The sequence below is a fragment of the Arachis ipaensis genome, chromosome B6 (assembly GCF_059453495.1).
Source record: "Arachis ipaensis isolate K30076 ecotype BB chromosome B6, ASM5945349v1, whole genome shotgun sequence".
NCBI lineage: Eukaryota > Viridiplantae > Streptophyta > Magnoliopsida > Fabales > Fabaceae > Arachis > Arachis ipaensis.
The window spans coordinates 60,060,780-60,076,576 of record NC_142441.1 but is presented as its reverse complement, the minus strand read 5'-3'; the positions used below and the strand labels follow the sequence as shown (position 1 = coordinate 60,076,576).

The following is a 15,797-nucleotide window of genomic DNA, read 5'->3' as shown; positions in this document are numbered from 1 at the left end:
TCCAACTTAAAGACATTAAACAAAAGTGTTAGGTGGGAGACACCCCACCATGGTGAGATCTATCCTTTTTACCCTTTTGTATATAGTTCGTAAACTCTTTATTGTTTTGCGATTGCTTAGCTATATTCTTATTTGATTAGAGTTAATTGTAAATAGCTTGGATATTTTGTTCATGAAGAATTGCATTGATTTTTCAACAAATGGATTGATTGTGTGGTAGAAGAACACCCCTCTTTAGGTTTTGCATTGATTTTGGGTGTTCTTGGCCTCTTTGGCTTATTTGGCTATTAAATTCATGTTAATTAGGCATTCTTCATGTTTTCAACAAAAAGGGGGGGGGGGGGGAGGGGGACGCGCGCGCGCACTATGCGCGTACGCGTCCATAGGTCTTTGCAGCTCCTGGGCAATTTTCCAGAGAGTTGTGCAAAATCTGGGCGAGTTCTATGCTCTGGGCATAACCAGCATCACGCGTGCGCGCACTATGCGCGTACGCGTCCATGGCCATTTGAGCAAAAGCACGTGTACGCGTACTAGCCGCGTTCGCGCCATTACCGCGATTTGCGATCTTGGGCTATTTTTCCCAAGAGTTGTGCCCAGGTTGGGCCAATCTCATGTTATTGGCCTAACTCAACTCACACGTATGCGCACCAGGCGCGCACGCGCACTTCAATCATAATGCAAATCGACGCGCCAGCGTACTGTGCGCGTCCGCGTCGATTATCAAATTTCATCTTCTGGCACTTTTTCCGGAGAGTTGAGCCAAAGTTGTGCCCAACTTATGCTGAGGGCACAACTCATGTGCACGCGCATGCACACCTGTTGCTCGCGCGTGCACCTACATTTCGCCACTTCGCGCATCCGTGCACCGTGCGCGCGCGCGTCAGTTCCGCGAACCAATTGCATTAGAGCGCGCCTTTCTCCTTCAATTTCCTTTCTTTCTTCTTCCCACCATTCTTCTTCTTCACTTCTACCCTCTTCCACCATATTTACCACCTATTCTCTGCCACCACCGGCGGCAACCACCACCTTCGGCATTCCCACACCTCTCTTTCTCTCCTTCTTTCTCTTACTCTTCACTACCTTTTCTCTCACCTCCATACCCCATCTCTCTTCTTCCTCTCAAGGTACTTCTCATTTCTATTTTTGTTTGGTTTTCTTATTCCTTCTTCCTTTCCTTAGTTACATTCCCTTACTCTTCCTCTTAGCTAGTTCCATTCATGTTTTCGTTGTTTGATTGAATTTTCTTTCTCTCTTTCTTTTCATTTTCTTATGGGTGTTACAAGTAGAGATTCCTCTTGGATTGATGAGTTCATTTGATTTACTTGCTCTTTTTTTTTTTGCAATATGTGGGATGTTACGATGAGTGATGATGCTTTATGGGATGTTACATTGTCACCCTTCTCTCAATTTTGTCACAAAAAGGGATGCACACCAAGTGTTAGATGGAAGACCCACATGACTTTTTGGAGTCACTTTGACTTAGTGTTTTCTATCTTAATGTTCTTTCTCATTCACTTGTTTGTTCATATGTGCATTGAGCTTACTACATTTCTTGTTTCATTTCTACATGCTCATCCCCTAATTCTCACTTCTTGTTATTGATGTTAAGAGTGTGTGCTTCTCATGCTTCTTGTTTGCATGCATATACCACTCATACATCACATGCTAGTGATTAACCATGATCTTCGTTATTGCCTTAGTTACATGTTGTAGCTGTCATGTATCTAAGTCACTTATTCTCTTATACCTTGTCACTAGCATGCTTATCATTTCTTCGTGCTTCTTTGGACTTAATTTCACCATCTTTCCCTCTTTTCTAGCATGGTACTCAAAAGAGATAATGGAAAGGCGCCCAAAAAGGCACCCTCATGGTCCACTAGCAAAGCACAACAAGGATCTAGAGTCAAGCTCCTCCCCAATAAGACAAGGAGTGTTGCTAACATTGATGTTTTGGAAAAGGACAATCCGGCAAGGGCTCCGAACAAGTTCCCCAACCGCTATTGTGAACTTGTCTTCCCCTTGATCAAACCAAGGAACTATCATGCGGAGCCTCTACTAGCCTCTCTGGCTCATGTCATTCCACTCATCATGCCCCGCATCGAACGGCGGCAATGGGAGTTCCTATTGAGAAAGCCACGGGAAGCAAACTTGTCCTGGGTGGTAGAATTTTACACCAATTACCACTTCCCCTCTCTTGCATCGGTATTTGTGCACCGAAGACAAGTTCCCGTCACAAAGGAGGCCATCCAATGTGTGCTTAAGACCGGACCATTAGCGGAAGGGATTGATGCATATCAAGAGATTTTGTCAGCACGGTGCGAATATGAGTTTGATTGGGATGCCATCCTCAAGGTCATTGCTATACCCGAATCATTCTGGATTCGAGGAAGGATGAGACCCCGACCCAAGGGCATCACCGCACGTTTTTTCACTAGAGAGGCTCAGGCTTAGGCCCAAATTCTAGCCCACTATGTGCTCCCAAGCACCCATGGCTCATCTATCACTGCCGAGTTAGCCTTGTTGGTTTGGTGTGTCCTCACAGAGAGACCGGTGCATATTCCCCGTCTCATTCACCAAGCTATGGGCCGCATCCACGCTAAGGGGAATCTACCTTTTCCCGCTCTAGTGATCGATCTAGTTGCCGTAGCCGGTGTTCCCCGAGAGACTAGGGATCGGAGGGCCATGATCCCGATGGATGGTGATGTTGTTCCGAACGGGAGATATTTTTACCCTCCGACGGACACCTGATGCCAGGGCATCTTGGCCAGTTTCACTGACCTTTTCTTTACTGTTTTTAGGTTAGTTTCATGCATTTCTTTAGGAAATAAGCTAGTTTTGGGTAAATATTCACTTATGCCTTGACTCAAGCATACATTGTGCATTTTACATGATTTCATGAGGATTTTGCATAAGTTTAGTGACAAATATTATGTTGCATTACTCATGACTTGGACTAGAGCTTTGATGCACTTTGTTGCTTGATTTCAGGACCAAAAAGAAGCAAGAAAAGGGGAGGTAACTTGCAAGATTAATGAGAAAAGTGATTGCCAATAACACTCTCAAAAAAGCCATCAATGCCCATGTTAGAGAGTCACGTTAACCAAGTTAACGTAAACTCTAACGTGGAGAAGAGAAGTTAAGCCAACGTTAGTGACACTCAACATTGTCACTAACGTTGGCAATCACCCATAAGTGGCCACGTTAGAAGCCACGTTAACCTAGTTAACGTGACCTCTAACGTTAAAGGGGGGAAGAGAAGCCAACGTTAGTGACACTCAACATTGTCACTAACGTTGGCCTATGGTGCAAAGTACCACGTTAACTCCCACGTTAACTTGGTTAACGTGGGAACTAACGTGGAGGATGAAGAGTTGTCGACAACGTTAGTGACACTCAACATTGTCACTAACGTTGAAGCAACCACACAACCCCCAAGAGTCACGTTAACTTGGTTAACGCGGAAGCTAACGATGAGAAATGAAGGATGAGCCAACGTTAGTGACACTCAACATTGTCACTAACGTTGGGATGGCTAAAAGATGGCCACGTTAGAAGCCACATTAACCTAGTTAACGTGGACTCCAACGTGAGACCTAGGGGCACATTGGAATGTTAGTGACAATGTTGAATGTCACTAACGTTCTCGAAGGATGGCAAAGGCCACGTTAGAAGCCACGTTAACCTAGTTAACGTGAGCTTTAACGTGAAGCAAGAAGGGGCACACTGGAACGTTAGTGACAATGTTGAGTGTCACTAACGTTCTCGAAGGTTGACAAGGCAACGTTAAAAGCCATGTTAACTTAGTTAACGTGGGTTTTAACGTGAGGCAAAAGGGGTGCATTGGAACGTTAGTGACAATGCTAAGTGTCACTAATGTTCCCGAACTTGGACTTTCACTAAATGATTAACACTCCTTATGCCCTGAGCTTAAGTCTCTGCCCACTCCGCACTTTCTCTCTGCAAGTAAAGCCAAGCCCAAATAAAGAAAGAAACTGCTTCAAACTCAAGATCCAAAGGCCCAAGACTTGAAGAGTGAACTAGAAGCTGAGAAGAGTAGTATATATAGGAGTAGCTTTGAATTGTAAAGGAGTTCTGGAGGCTGAAGAACCACTCTCTGTATTTTACTTTCTTTGCAATTTCTAGTTTTATGATGTATTCTCCATCTTTGTTTTCATCTTCAAGAGCTATGAACAACTAAACCCCTTTCATTGGGTTAGGGAGCTATGTTGTAATTTGATGGATCAATACTAATTTTCATTGTCCTTCTTCTATCTTTCCTCTTGATTTTACTTGAAAGCTTTCGATCTTCATCCAATTGAGTAGTTATATTGGAAGAGAAGCTATTCAAACTTGGATCTCTTTTGAACCTTGGAAGAGGAATGAAGAGATCAAGCTAGAAATGCTTTCTGATGCTGGACCAAATTGGGTTTGGATGGGTATGTGACTGTAACCCTCTCAATACTTGGTTTGGGAAATGCATGTGGTATAATCAGTGACCATACTTCATCTCTTCTCATGAGCAATTGACCAAGGAATTGGCTATTGATCAAGATTTGAGAGATTGAATTGCAAGAAATTGCAATTCAATCACTTAAGATTGCCAAGGAGATCAATGAGTGCATTGATTGAGGAAGAGATGAAAATGAACTTGATCTGGAGAATTGCAACATCTCCTAAGCCCAATGAACTCCCCGTCTCTAATCTCACCCATTCTCTTTAATTTCTGCGATTTACTTTTATGAGCAAATCCCCCATTCCCATTTATAATTCTGCAATTTATTTTCAGTCATTTACTTCCAGTCCTTTAATTCTAGCATTTACTTTTCTGTTATTTACGTTCCTGCCATTTTATTTTCTGCAACTCTCAACCCAATTTCTGGATTCGCTCAACTAGAACATTCTTCTAATTAAAGTTGCTTGATCAATCAATCCATGTGGGATTCGACCTCACTCTATTGTGAGTTTTTACTTGACGACAACTTCGGTACACTTTCCGAAGGAAGATTTATTGAGAGACAAGTTTTTCCCGCAACAACACCGAAGAGCCGAACTTAGCCGTCCCCATGAGCATCCCCTCCACCTTATCCGCACCACCAAAGTCATCCATGCAACGCATAGAGGACCTCCACAAGATGCTTGACCGTTATGAGCGGCGTAAACAACGCCGATACACCTTTATCAAGAAGCTTCTAAGTTGCCTAGTACCACCTATGGAAGAACCGAAAATTTCCACGTCCACCGGCACCGATAATGAAGAGAGTGACCATGACAAAGAGGATGGACACTCGAAAGCCGATCAACCACTGCGTCTCACTCAAGGCACGGAGGATCGTGCTAACTTCTAAGTGTGGGGAGGTCGGTCGGCCGACCGGTCTTCATAGGTAACACCCGAATAAATTTCTTGAATCTCTTTTGTTAACTAAAATAGATCACATATTAGGTTTTTCATTTTCGACATCCTTTGCATATTAGTATCTCTTAATAAATCCACTTGGCTAGAGTAATGACATCTCTCCTAGAAAACTAGAATTTTAGGGCAACCCTACCAATTTTGAAAATCTTTTGATGCTTAGCTTGTTTGAAGAATGTAATTTGGAACATGGATTTTGAGCCAAGAACACAAGCAAGTGAGTTTTGAGCCTCATTGCGTGGTTACATCTTATAACCACTTACTTTCCTTCTTGTGTGCATTGTTCTCTCTCTATGATTGTGATCCTTAATTTGTTTGACTCTATATGTCCATTGTTATATGTATGAATGCATGTGCATGATTGAGGCCATTAATTCACTTAGCTACTTACCCAAATGACCTTACCTTATAACAACCTTTGCAACCAATTTTGAGCCTACACTTAACCCGCTTATTCTTAATTTTAGCACATCACAAGCCAAAGGCGAAAAACCATGAATGTCCCTATTTGAATCCTTGATTAGCTTAGGCTAGTACGTGTGTGCCACTCAAGTGTGGGAAAACAGGGGGAAGCATTGGTTTAGATAAGAGCATGTTGTTTTTGTTGAAAATATTGGGAAGTGGATACATACTCATGTGTTGATTAAATGTATAGACCATATGTATTGATGTTCCTGTGCAAAGTTGAAAAAAAATATATGAGAAAAACAGAAGAAGAAGAAGAAAAAAATATACATAAAAGAAAAGAGAAATATATATATATATATATATATATATATATATAGAAAAAATGAAAAGAAAAAAAGAAAAAAAAAATAATAAAAGAGAAGCAATAAAAGGGGACAAAATGTCCCAACGCAAGACTTAGAGACAAATCAATGCATATGTGTAATGATCAAAAGTAAATGCATGGGTATGTGAAAAAGTGAGGAACGGGTAGTTAGGTTAGTACATAATTGTATAGGATATTATATAGGTTAGGTGGGAAGCTCAAGTTAATCAAGGGATTCAAATTTTAGCCGACTTAGCCAAATATATAACCCTACCTTAACCCTAACCCCATTACAACCTAAAGAAAGACCTCATGATACTGTAAAGACTAATGGAGTTAATCCAAAAGTATACAAGCTGATGCTTTTCCCCTTTGCTTTAGATGACAGAGCTAAGTTTTGGTTGGATGCCCAACCAAGAGAGAGTATTGACTCTTGGAAAAAGCTTGTAAATGCTTTTCTTGCTAAGTTCTTTCCTCCTTAAAGGATGAGCAAGATTAGAGTGGGAGTTCAAACCTTCAGCCAAAGAGAAGGTGAATCCCTCTATGAAGCCTGGAAAAGATACAAGCAACTGATCAGGAGATGTCCTCCTGATATGCTCTCAGAGTGGTCCCTCATAGGAGTGTTCTATGATGGGTTGTTTGAGATATCCAAGATCTTCTTGGATAGCTCTTCAGGTGGATCTCTCCACTTGAAGAAAATGCCTATAGAAGCTAGAGAGCTTATTGAGATGGTTGCTAACAACCAGTTTATGTACACCTCTGAGAGGAATCCTGTAAATCATGGAGCCTCTCAAAAGAAAGAAGTTCAGGAAGTTGAGACCCTGAATGCCATCTTGGCTCAGAATAAGATCTTGACCCAACAGGTCAACATGATCTCTCAACATCTCACTGGGATGCAAACTGCAGCTGGCAGTAATCAAGAAGCTTCTCTTGAAGAAGAAGCTTATGATCCTGATCAAGCCACCATAGGGGAGGTGAATTACATGGGAGAAGCCTATGGAAACCCCTACAACCCTTTATATAGGATTCATCCTAACCTCTCATGGAAGGACCAACAGAAACTTTAGCAAGGTTTCAACCAAGGTGGTAGGAACCAGAATAGGTTCAATAACAGACCACCATTTCCATCTTCTAAAGGGAATATGGAGACCTCTAAGCAGAGTCTCACTGACTTAGCCATTCTAGTTTCCAGGCTCACTAAGACCACCCATAGTTTCATTAATAGAACAAGGTCCTCTATTAGAAAGTTAGAGGTACAGATTGATCAACTGAGCAAGAGGATCTCTGAGATCCCTCCTGACACTCTCCCCAATAATACTGAGGTTAATTCTAGAGAAGAGTACAAGGCCATAACCATGGAGGTTGAGGCCGAATAGGAAGAGAATGGGAAGGCATTGAACGCTAGTGAAGAAGCTTTCACTGGTCATTCAATGCCCACCAGCCCAGAACCAAAGGAAACCATAAAGACAATTGAGGTTCCTTTGAATGCACTTCTGCAGTGCATAAGTTCTGGTGACTACTCATCCTCAAGTGAGGATGAAAACACTATGGAAGAGCAAGTTGAGCGATACCTAGGAGCTCTTATGAAGCTGAATACCAAACTATTTGGTACAAGGCCTTTGGAGGAAGAACCTCCACTACTTACTGATAAACCCCATTTTTAGGGTTTATCATCTATGGAATCTAAGGGTTTTATCCATGATCTTCCACACTTATTCATATAAAACTGCATGATTTTGTGTTCCTTTCCCATTTTACCTCATAGATGAAAATATGCTTCTTTTGCATCAAAATTGATATATTGTAATCCCCCTCTATTACCATTCGATGCCTTGATCCATTTGTTAAGTAATTTCAGAAGTTATAGGGAAAAAATGGCTAAGAGGAGTGAAGGAAGCATGCATGAATGGAGGGAGCATGGAATAAATTGAAGATTTGAAGTTTGGACATGCACGCGAACGCGCACGCGCACCTTGCGCGTACGCGTGAATGCGTGCATCCAGAGCCAGCGTAGTGGAGCCGAACGAGGACCCGGCGCGCTTATACGGCTGGGCCATATTCCCTATGATGCTTACGCGCACCTTTCGGATGCGTACGCGTACAGTGCGCGTACGCGTCGATGTGCGCACATGATTTTTTAAAAGGAACACGTGCCCAGCGATTTCAAGGAGTCCCCAGGCCCTGTTTTGGAGCAGATTTTGGATGGAAAAACTTAAGAAGACCAAGGATTAGGAGTGTTAGGATAATTAGTCATAATTCTAGATATTTTAGAGAGTTAGTTACATTTTGTTTCTAGAGAGAGAAATTCCAACTTCTCTCTAGAATTTCAATTCTTCCATTGCAATTCTCCTTGGATTTCTTGGTGAGATCCATTGCTAATTCATAGATCTACTCTTCCTCTACTCTTAATTGATGTTCTTTTGATTCAACCTCTTAGATCTAGACTTGTTTGACTTTGTTACCTTGATTTTGGATTAATGAGTTGTGTAATTTCATTCAATTGCTTGATTGTTGATGATTGTTTGGATTAGATAGCTTTAATTCAATTCTCTTCTCTTAATTACATCATGTCTTCTATGATTGCCTCCCAATTATTTGTGATAATGACAACCCTAGCTATGGAGTAGATTTCTCTTACTTGGCTTAGGGGTTGAGTTATTGGAGACACTTGAATAGTGGATATCAATTGTAGATTATGAATTGAGAATTGCTAATTGACATGGAGTGCACTAAAGCCAGACTTCCTTAGGGTGAGACTAGGACTTGTGACTCAAGTTAGTTACTCTCACTTGACTTTTCTCCATTGTTAGGGGGTTAACTAAGTAAAGCAATAATCAATTCTTATCATAATTGAAGGAAACTATAATGATGGAACTTCCAATGCTTACCCTTAGCCAAGGCTTTTATCTCAAGTAATTGTTGTTTGCTTTTGTTAGCTTGAATTCTTGCACCAACTCTCAAAACCATAAAAGCTTTCCTAATCAATGATGCGCATTCTAAGGCAATTCTGATGCATGGAAAACTTGTCTCTCAACAAATCTCCCTTCGGCAAGTGTACCGAAGTTGTCGTCAAGTAAAAACTCACAATAGAGTGAGGTCGAATCCCACAGGGATTGATTGATCAAGCAACTTTAATTAGAAGAATGTTCTAGTTGAGCGAATCCAGAATTTGGGTTGAGAGTTGCAGAAAATAAAATGGCGGGAATGTAAATAACAGAAAAGTAAATGCTAGAATTAAAGAACTGAAAGTAAATGACTGAAAATAAAATGCAGAATTGTAAATGGGAATGGGGGATTTGCTCATAAAAGTAAATAGCAGAAATTAAAGAGAATGGGTAAGATCAGAGATGGGGAGTTCATTGGGCTTAGGAGATGTTGCAATTCTCCGGATCAAGTTCATTTTCATCTCTTCCTCAATCAATGCACTCATTGATCTCCTTGGCATTCTTAAGTGATTGAATTACAATTTCTTGCAATTCAATCTCTCAAATCTTGATCAATAGCCAATTCCTTGGTCAATTTCTCATGAGAAGAGATGAAGTATGATCACTGATTATACCACATGCATTTCCCAAATCAAGTGTTGAGAGGGTTATAGTCACATACCCATTCAAACCCAATTTGGTCCAGCATGAGAAAGCATTTCTAGCTTGATCTCTTCATTCCTCTTTCAAGGTTCAAAATAGATCCAAGTTTGAATAGCTTCTCTTCCAAGATAACTACTCAATTGGATGAAGATCGAAAGCTTTCAAGTAAATTCAAGAGGAAAGATAGAAAAAGAATAATGAAAATTAGTATTGATCCATCAAATTACAACAGAGCTCCCTAACCCAATGAAAGGGGTTTAGTTGTTCATAGCTCTTGAAAATGAAAAAAAAGATGGAGAATACATCATAAAACTAGAAATTGCAAAGGAAGTAAATACAGAGAGTAGTTCTCTTTTCCCAGCCTTCCAGAACTCCTTCTCAATTCAAAGCTACTCCTATATATACTACTCTTCTCAGCTTTTAGTGTGATTCTTTAAGTCTTGGGCCTTTGGATCTTGAGTTTGAAGCAGTTCCTTTCTTTATTTGGGCTTGGCTTTACTTGCAGAGAGAAAGTGCGAAGTGGGCGGAGACTTTAGTTCAGGACGTTAGGGGTGTTAAAATTTAGTGAGAATAATAGTTCGAGAACGTTAGTGACACTTAACATTGTCACTAACATTCCAATGCACCCCTTTGCCTCACGTTAAAACCCACGTTAACTAGGTTAACGTGGCTTTTAATGTTGCCTTGTGAACCTTCGAGAACGTTAGTGACACTCAACATTATCACTAACGTTCCAGTGTGCCCCTTCTTGCTTCACGTTAAAGCCCACGTTAACTAGGTTAACGTGGTTTCTAACGTGGCCCCTGCCATCCTTCGAGAACGTTAGTGACATTCAACATTGTCACTAACGTTCCAATGTGCCCCTAGGTCTCACGTTAGAGTCCACGTTAACTAGGTTAACGTGGCTTCTAACGTGGCCATCTTTAGCCATCCACTACAAGAAAAAAGGCCTGTCGGCACCCTTTTTTCTTGCCACGCTTTTAAAGCGTACCCAAAAGTGGTCTATGGACACGCTTTTGCGAGGGTGGCCACTAATTTGTGATTTGGCCACGCTTTTTTTGTCACGCTTGAAAAGCGTGGCCATAGAGAGAAATCGGCACGCTTTTATGAGGGTGGCCACTTATTTGAAATCTGGCCACGCTTTTTTATCGCCACGCTTAAAAAGCGTGGCCGTAGAAGGAAATTGGCACGCTTTTGAAGCGTGGCAAAATAGTTTCATTAACGTTACATTTTTAAAGCGTGGCCGTTTCCTCTAAATCTTTCGGCACGCTTTATAAGCGTGGCCACAAAGTTCCAAAAAAAAAAAAAGAACTCCACCCCTCTTAATTCGAAACAAACAGTTTACACACCAACCCCCTAACAACACTTCTTCCTTTCTTCGAAACACACCCTCCTCTTCTTTAAAACAATGCCTTAAAAGCCAAAACCCTAACACAGAGCTCATCACCCTAACGGCGGCGGCGCTCTTCACCTAACATAGAGCTCATCGCCGGTGCTCTCACTCTCTCCCCCAATAACATTCGTTGGTCAACCTCGTTCCAACCCTCTCTAGCAACCCCTTCGTAGGTGCCACCTCTGCCGGTGTTCCCTGCGTCGGCGCTCCTTCCGTCTCTCCTGTAAACACCTATCCCTCCTTCGGCGGTGACTCACTCTGGTAAGGCCTCCCTCGGCGCTTACTCTATCGCAAACCCTCCGTCGACGCTCACTCTCTCTCGCAAACCCTCAATCGTCACTCCTCCCTCCATGGTTCAGCACCCGCCGCGTTGCCGTCTCCCTCTCTGAAGTCGTCGCGCCGCCGTCTCCATCTCCTTCACTCGTCGCACCTCTGTCAGCCACGTTCAGCGTTCGCAGCACCGTGGTAAATTATCTGTTCAAAATTTTTCTTGATCTGATTATTTGTGTTTGAATTTGATTTTTTTGTTTTGATTTTCTTGGTTCTTCATTTTTTTCTGATTTTTCTAAATTTATATTTTTTGTTCTAATCTGATATTTGGTTCAGGGTTTTTTTTTCTCTAAACTTTTTGACATTTGGTTCTGTTCTGCTACAGCTGTGGTAGTGCTCAGCTGCTGCTATGTGATGCTGAACTGCTACTGCTTTGCCTGTTCTGTTATTCTAGTTTTTCTACATCAACTAGCAGTAGGTTAATCTTTTCATACTTTAAGCATTCACGGTTAGGATTTTGATTTGTTTAATTTTTGTTGATTGATATTGATGGTTTGAGTTAATTGTTCCTTTGCTATGTGTGTGGTTTAAGATCTGAGTTGTTGTATGTTTTTATGAAAGAGGATTGAAACTTGTTAAATGAATTAAACTTTGTGTTTAGATTTGTTCTTGTCCCAAGAAACTCTGCTTGTGATAAGTCGTTTTAATTAATAACTCTGCTTGGCAACAATGTGTTTTGAAAGAGCAGGGGACTCCTACTGGGAGAAAAAGTCTAAGGCTTCTGGTCTTAGGGCAACTGCAAACCATTTGCGCGATTTGAATCCTGAGGATGCGCATGAAATTCTTAGGCAAGCTGCTGAAATTTTTGAAGGAATAGGAATAATTAATATTGCAGCTCAATGTTTTTCAGATTTGGGGGATCATGAAAAAGCTGGTATAAATTTGAAGTTTAGCTTCTATATCTATGTTTGTCATCTGTTATTAGTTACCTCTCCACATTTTTTCCTCTTCTCTTATCGAAGTCCGACGAAGAAATCAATGTAAATAGAAAACTAGCTAAGGAACTGGTTGACAAATGGGTAAGTAATCTGTGAAACTCTTGCTTCAGCATGTATCATTTATCTTTCCTTAAAAATTATACTGATTCTTGAAGACATTATAATGGTATGCATTTTCTTTTTTTACAAGCTATCCATTTTCATCCAGGAGTAGTTTTCTTTTTTGGGGACAGATACTTAAAAAGCACATCATTTTTGCTTTGTAATTGCAGAGCCGACCCATATTTAATAAGAGTACACGGTTTGAGGACATGAGAAATGCTGAGGACGACAGGATTCCTTTCAGGAGGCCAACTGTTAAAAAGTGCTCAACCATTCTGATTTAAATTGCTTGTCTTAAGCAATATTTGTCTTATGTATTGCAATATGCTGAATTTCTACAGGCCGACAAATAAAGCAGCAGGGATAGAATCTAGAGATGGTGATCTTGATTTGGAATTTTCACAGTAAGTCTTGGGCATTAAGATATTACTGGTGGAGCAGTGTGAACTAAGTTGTCACTGATTTGTGTTATAGATGCTAATTGTTCTGAATGTATAATGCAGGCCTAGGTCTGGACAGTCTTCTTCAAGGCAACATGCATCAAGGCCAGAAGCAACACCTTTGGATTTTGTGATCCATCCCCAATCTAAAATTGATCCAGAAGAAGTTAGAGCGCGAGCAAAAGCTGCTGCACAAGATCAGCAGAGAATGAAGGTTTGTGCTTTACCTCGGGGTGGGAGTATTGTTTTTTTTGAAGCTTTTTATGATTCCCTGAAATTCTTTTAAGTTTTCAAGTGTTTTGAGAGTATCTTACAAATGTAGAATACTGAGGAAGTGAATATGTAAAAATAAAAATTGGAAGTAGAGAGATGTAGTTTTTCTCAATATTTACTAAGAGGGAATAAAACTGATCTGCCTAAATGATATTTGGACTGGTATATAGGAAGGGTTGAAATAAGTTGTCATGTCATTGTCTACATGTGATCATAAATCTTTTTTCCTATAAATTACTTGATGTACACAGCTCTGACATAGCTCTTCGAAAACATTTCAGCCTTTCCCAGTTGAGCAAGCGAAAATTCTATCACTCTCGCATATACCAGGTAATAAGTGATTGCCATTTATTTGTTTACTGTTCTGCACTTCAGTTTCCTTGACATACCACATATAAATCGTCCTGAAAACACAAGAGCCGAGTACAATGAGAGGCCTATACAGAGTGCTCCCTGTATCTTCCTGTGGAAATTTTCTATTTGTTGCAATTGTTTGGATAATAAATGTGATTTTAGATCATCGGTTCGATAATGTTGGGGATGCGAATAGAAATTTTTTACCAAAAATATGTTTTTGTCCATCAAATGGAAAGTTCTTAATAGAGTATGCTAGCAATTCTATATTTTAGAAAAATATCTCCTCTCTCTCTCTCTCTCTCAAAAGAAATCAAAATATGTAATTACATGCTCTTTAATGGTTTTTTATATCGGACAAATATTTTCCTCATTTCCGTTTTCATTTATTTATTTATTTGTCCTTCAAGCCAATGGAACTTGAAGAAGTTCTATCAGAAGGACATAGTGAGGATGAAGTTGATGATGAAGTTGCTGATTTTGAAGAGCTAAGGGTATGCATGATTATATATATGATCCTTGTTTCAAAATTTATAATCTCTTTTACCTTTTTAAATGTAACTCTTGTGATACAAGAATGGTCTGATAAAGCTTTTGGGTAAAACTTGGATGGCCCTGTGGCTGTGAGGCTCAGTAGTTCTTTGTTACTTTTATTATTAACTCCTTGAAACACAAGTGTCTCAAAGGGAGAAAGAAAGAACATAGAAAAGCTGTAGGGAAATATTTTGCCGTTTACCCAAAAACCTACTTAATAGTGTTTACATGTTAGCGATGTCACTAATTACTTAACCCATAAGAGTCTCCTAATTACTTTATATGCCGTTTCTTAACAAATTGTTGTTTGGATTTACATCAACTGCACTTAAAGGATAAAATATACTCTTTTGTCCCTGAAGTTTTCGAGAAATTTTAAAATTACCCTTAACGTTTCAATTTTGTTCCTCTAATTTCAAATATGTTTCAATTATACCCTTCGGGGTTAAGAGACACATTTGAAACAATAGGGACACAATTGAAACAAATTAAACGTCGATATTTTTGATACTTTTCGAAAACTTCAGGAACAAAAAAAATGTACTTTACCAACACTTAAATTGGATGGTTTAATCGAATTTTAGACCTTGTTAGGAGAGCTTAATTACCATTTGTGATTCTAATTTGACAATTAAATTTCTGCTTGATCATTGTATAGGTTTAGTTTGAGGCTTTGGGATGGGAATATGAAATCTATTGCACCTTTTAGTATTTCTTCATACTTTACATTTTGAAGATTCATTGAAACATTTTGATACCTTGCAGAGGCTTGGTAATTTTGATAATGTGACCAATGCTGAGAAGAAATTCATGCATATGTGGAACTCGTTTATTCGAAAGCAACGGTAAGTTCTTTTCATTTTGACTCTATTCGCTCTCTGTTCGTTGCATCTTCCTTGTTTTGATAAAGGAGCAAAACATAAAAAAGATGTAATCAATTTCAAGGCTGAGACTTTCATAAATTGTGAGCATAATAACCAACAACATACATCAGCCATGTATCTTGTGTTTACAGGGCTGTTTTAGCTTGGCTTTCTATTATTGCGCACCGCAACAAAGACATGAAGGCAGGGGAGAAACTGATCTCTGTGGCTGATGTTGTGAAGGAACACTGGGCAACTTATGGAAGAAATTTTTTTCTAGATATGAGTATGAGGTAGGTGTTCATCATGGCTGCAATTGAAGTTTCATTTGTAACATGATCTTGGCATTTCAGTTTTATCTTTTGATTTTCTTAGTAAAATGAGCATGGTTAAGTGTAATGGTTTATTTTACAAATCCATCTCCTTCATGTAGGAATGTGAATCTGAAGGTGCCAATAAAATGGTAGCATACCTACGAGAGACTGCATCAAAGAGCAAGACTGGTGACAAGTTCTAATGATAATTTTGATAGTTCTAATGATCTCCTAAGTGGAATGTGAATCTGAAGGTGCCAATAAAATGGTAGCATACCTACGAGAGACTGCATCAAAGAGCAAGACTGGTGACAAGTTCTAATGATAATTTTGATAGTTCTAATGATCTCCTAAGTTCTAATGATGAACTTATTTTGTCCTAATTCAATTATTAGTTTTGTTAAAGTATTGTAATTTTTTAATTACAATTTTAGCATGTAAATCATTCATGTAAATCAATAAAAAATCAATTTTTTATACCTTCTAA

At 39.7% G+C, this 15,797-nt stretch overlaps 1 protein-coding gene across 2 annotated transcripts; it reads left to right on the top strand.

The window, feature by feature from the left end:
- Positions 1 to 11,149: 11,149 nt before the first annotated feature.
- Positions 11,150 to 15,797, top strand: LOC107648726 (polycomb group protein VERNALIZATION 2). 2 transcript variants are annotated; one of them, XM_088491703.1, is made up of 9 exons: positions 11,150 to 11,627; positions 11,818 to 11,906; positions 12,874 to 12,936; positions 13,036 to 13,186; positions 13,527 to 13,575; positions 14,010 to 14,093; positions 14,899 to 14,978; positions 15,149 to 15,289; positions 15,547 to 15,797. In XM_088491703.1, exons 6-9 carry the CDS (start codon positions 14,013 to 14,015, stop codon positions 15,554 to 15,556), a joined length of 312 nt encoding a protein of 103 aa, XP_088347829.1. In that variant the 5' UTR covers positions 11,150 to 11,627; positions 11,818 to 11,906; positions 12,874 to 12,936; positions 13,036 to 13,186; positions 13,527 to 13,575; positions 14,010 to 14,012; the 3' UTR covers positions 15,557 to 15,797. The 2 variants fall into 2 exon arrangements, with proteins under 2 accessions (XP_088347829.1, XP_088347828.1); XM_088491702.1 differs by having other exon boundaries at positions 15,128 to 15,289.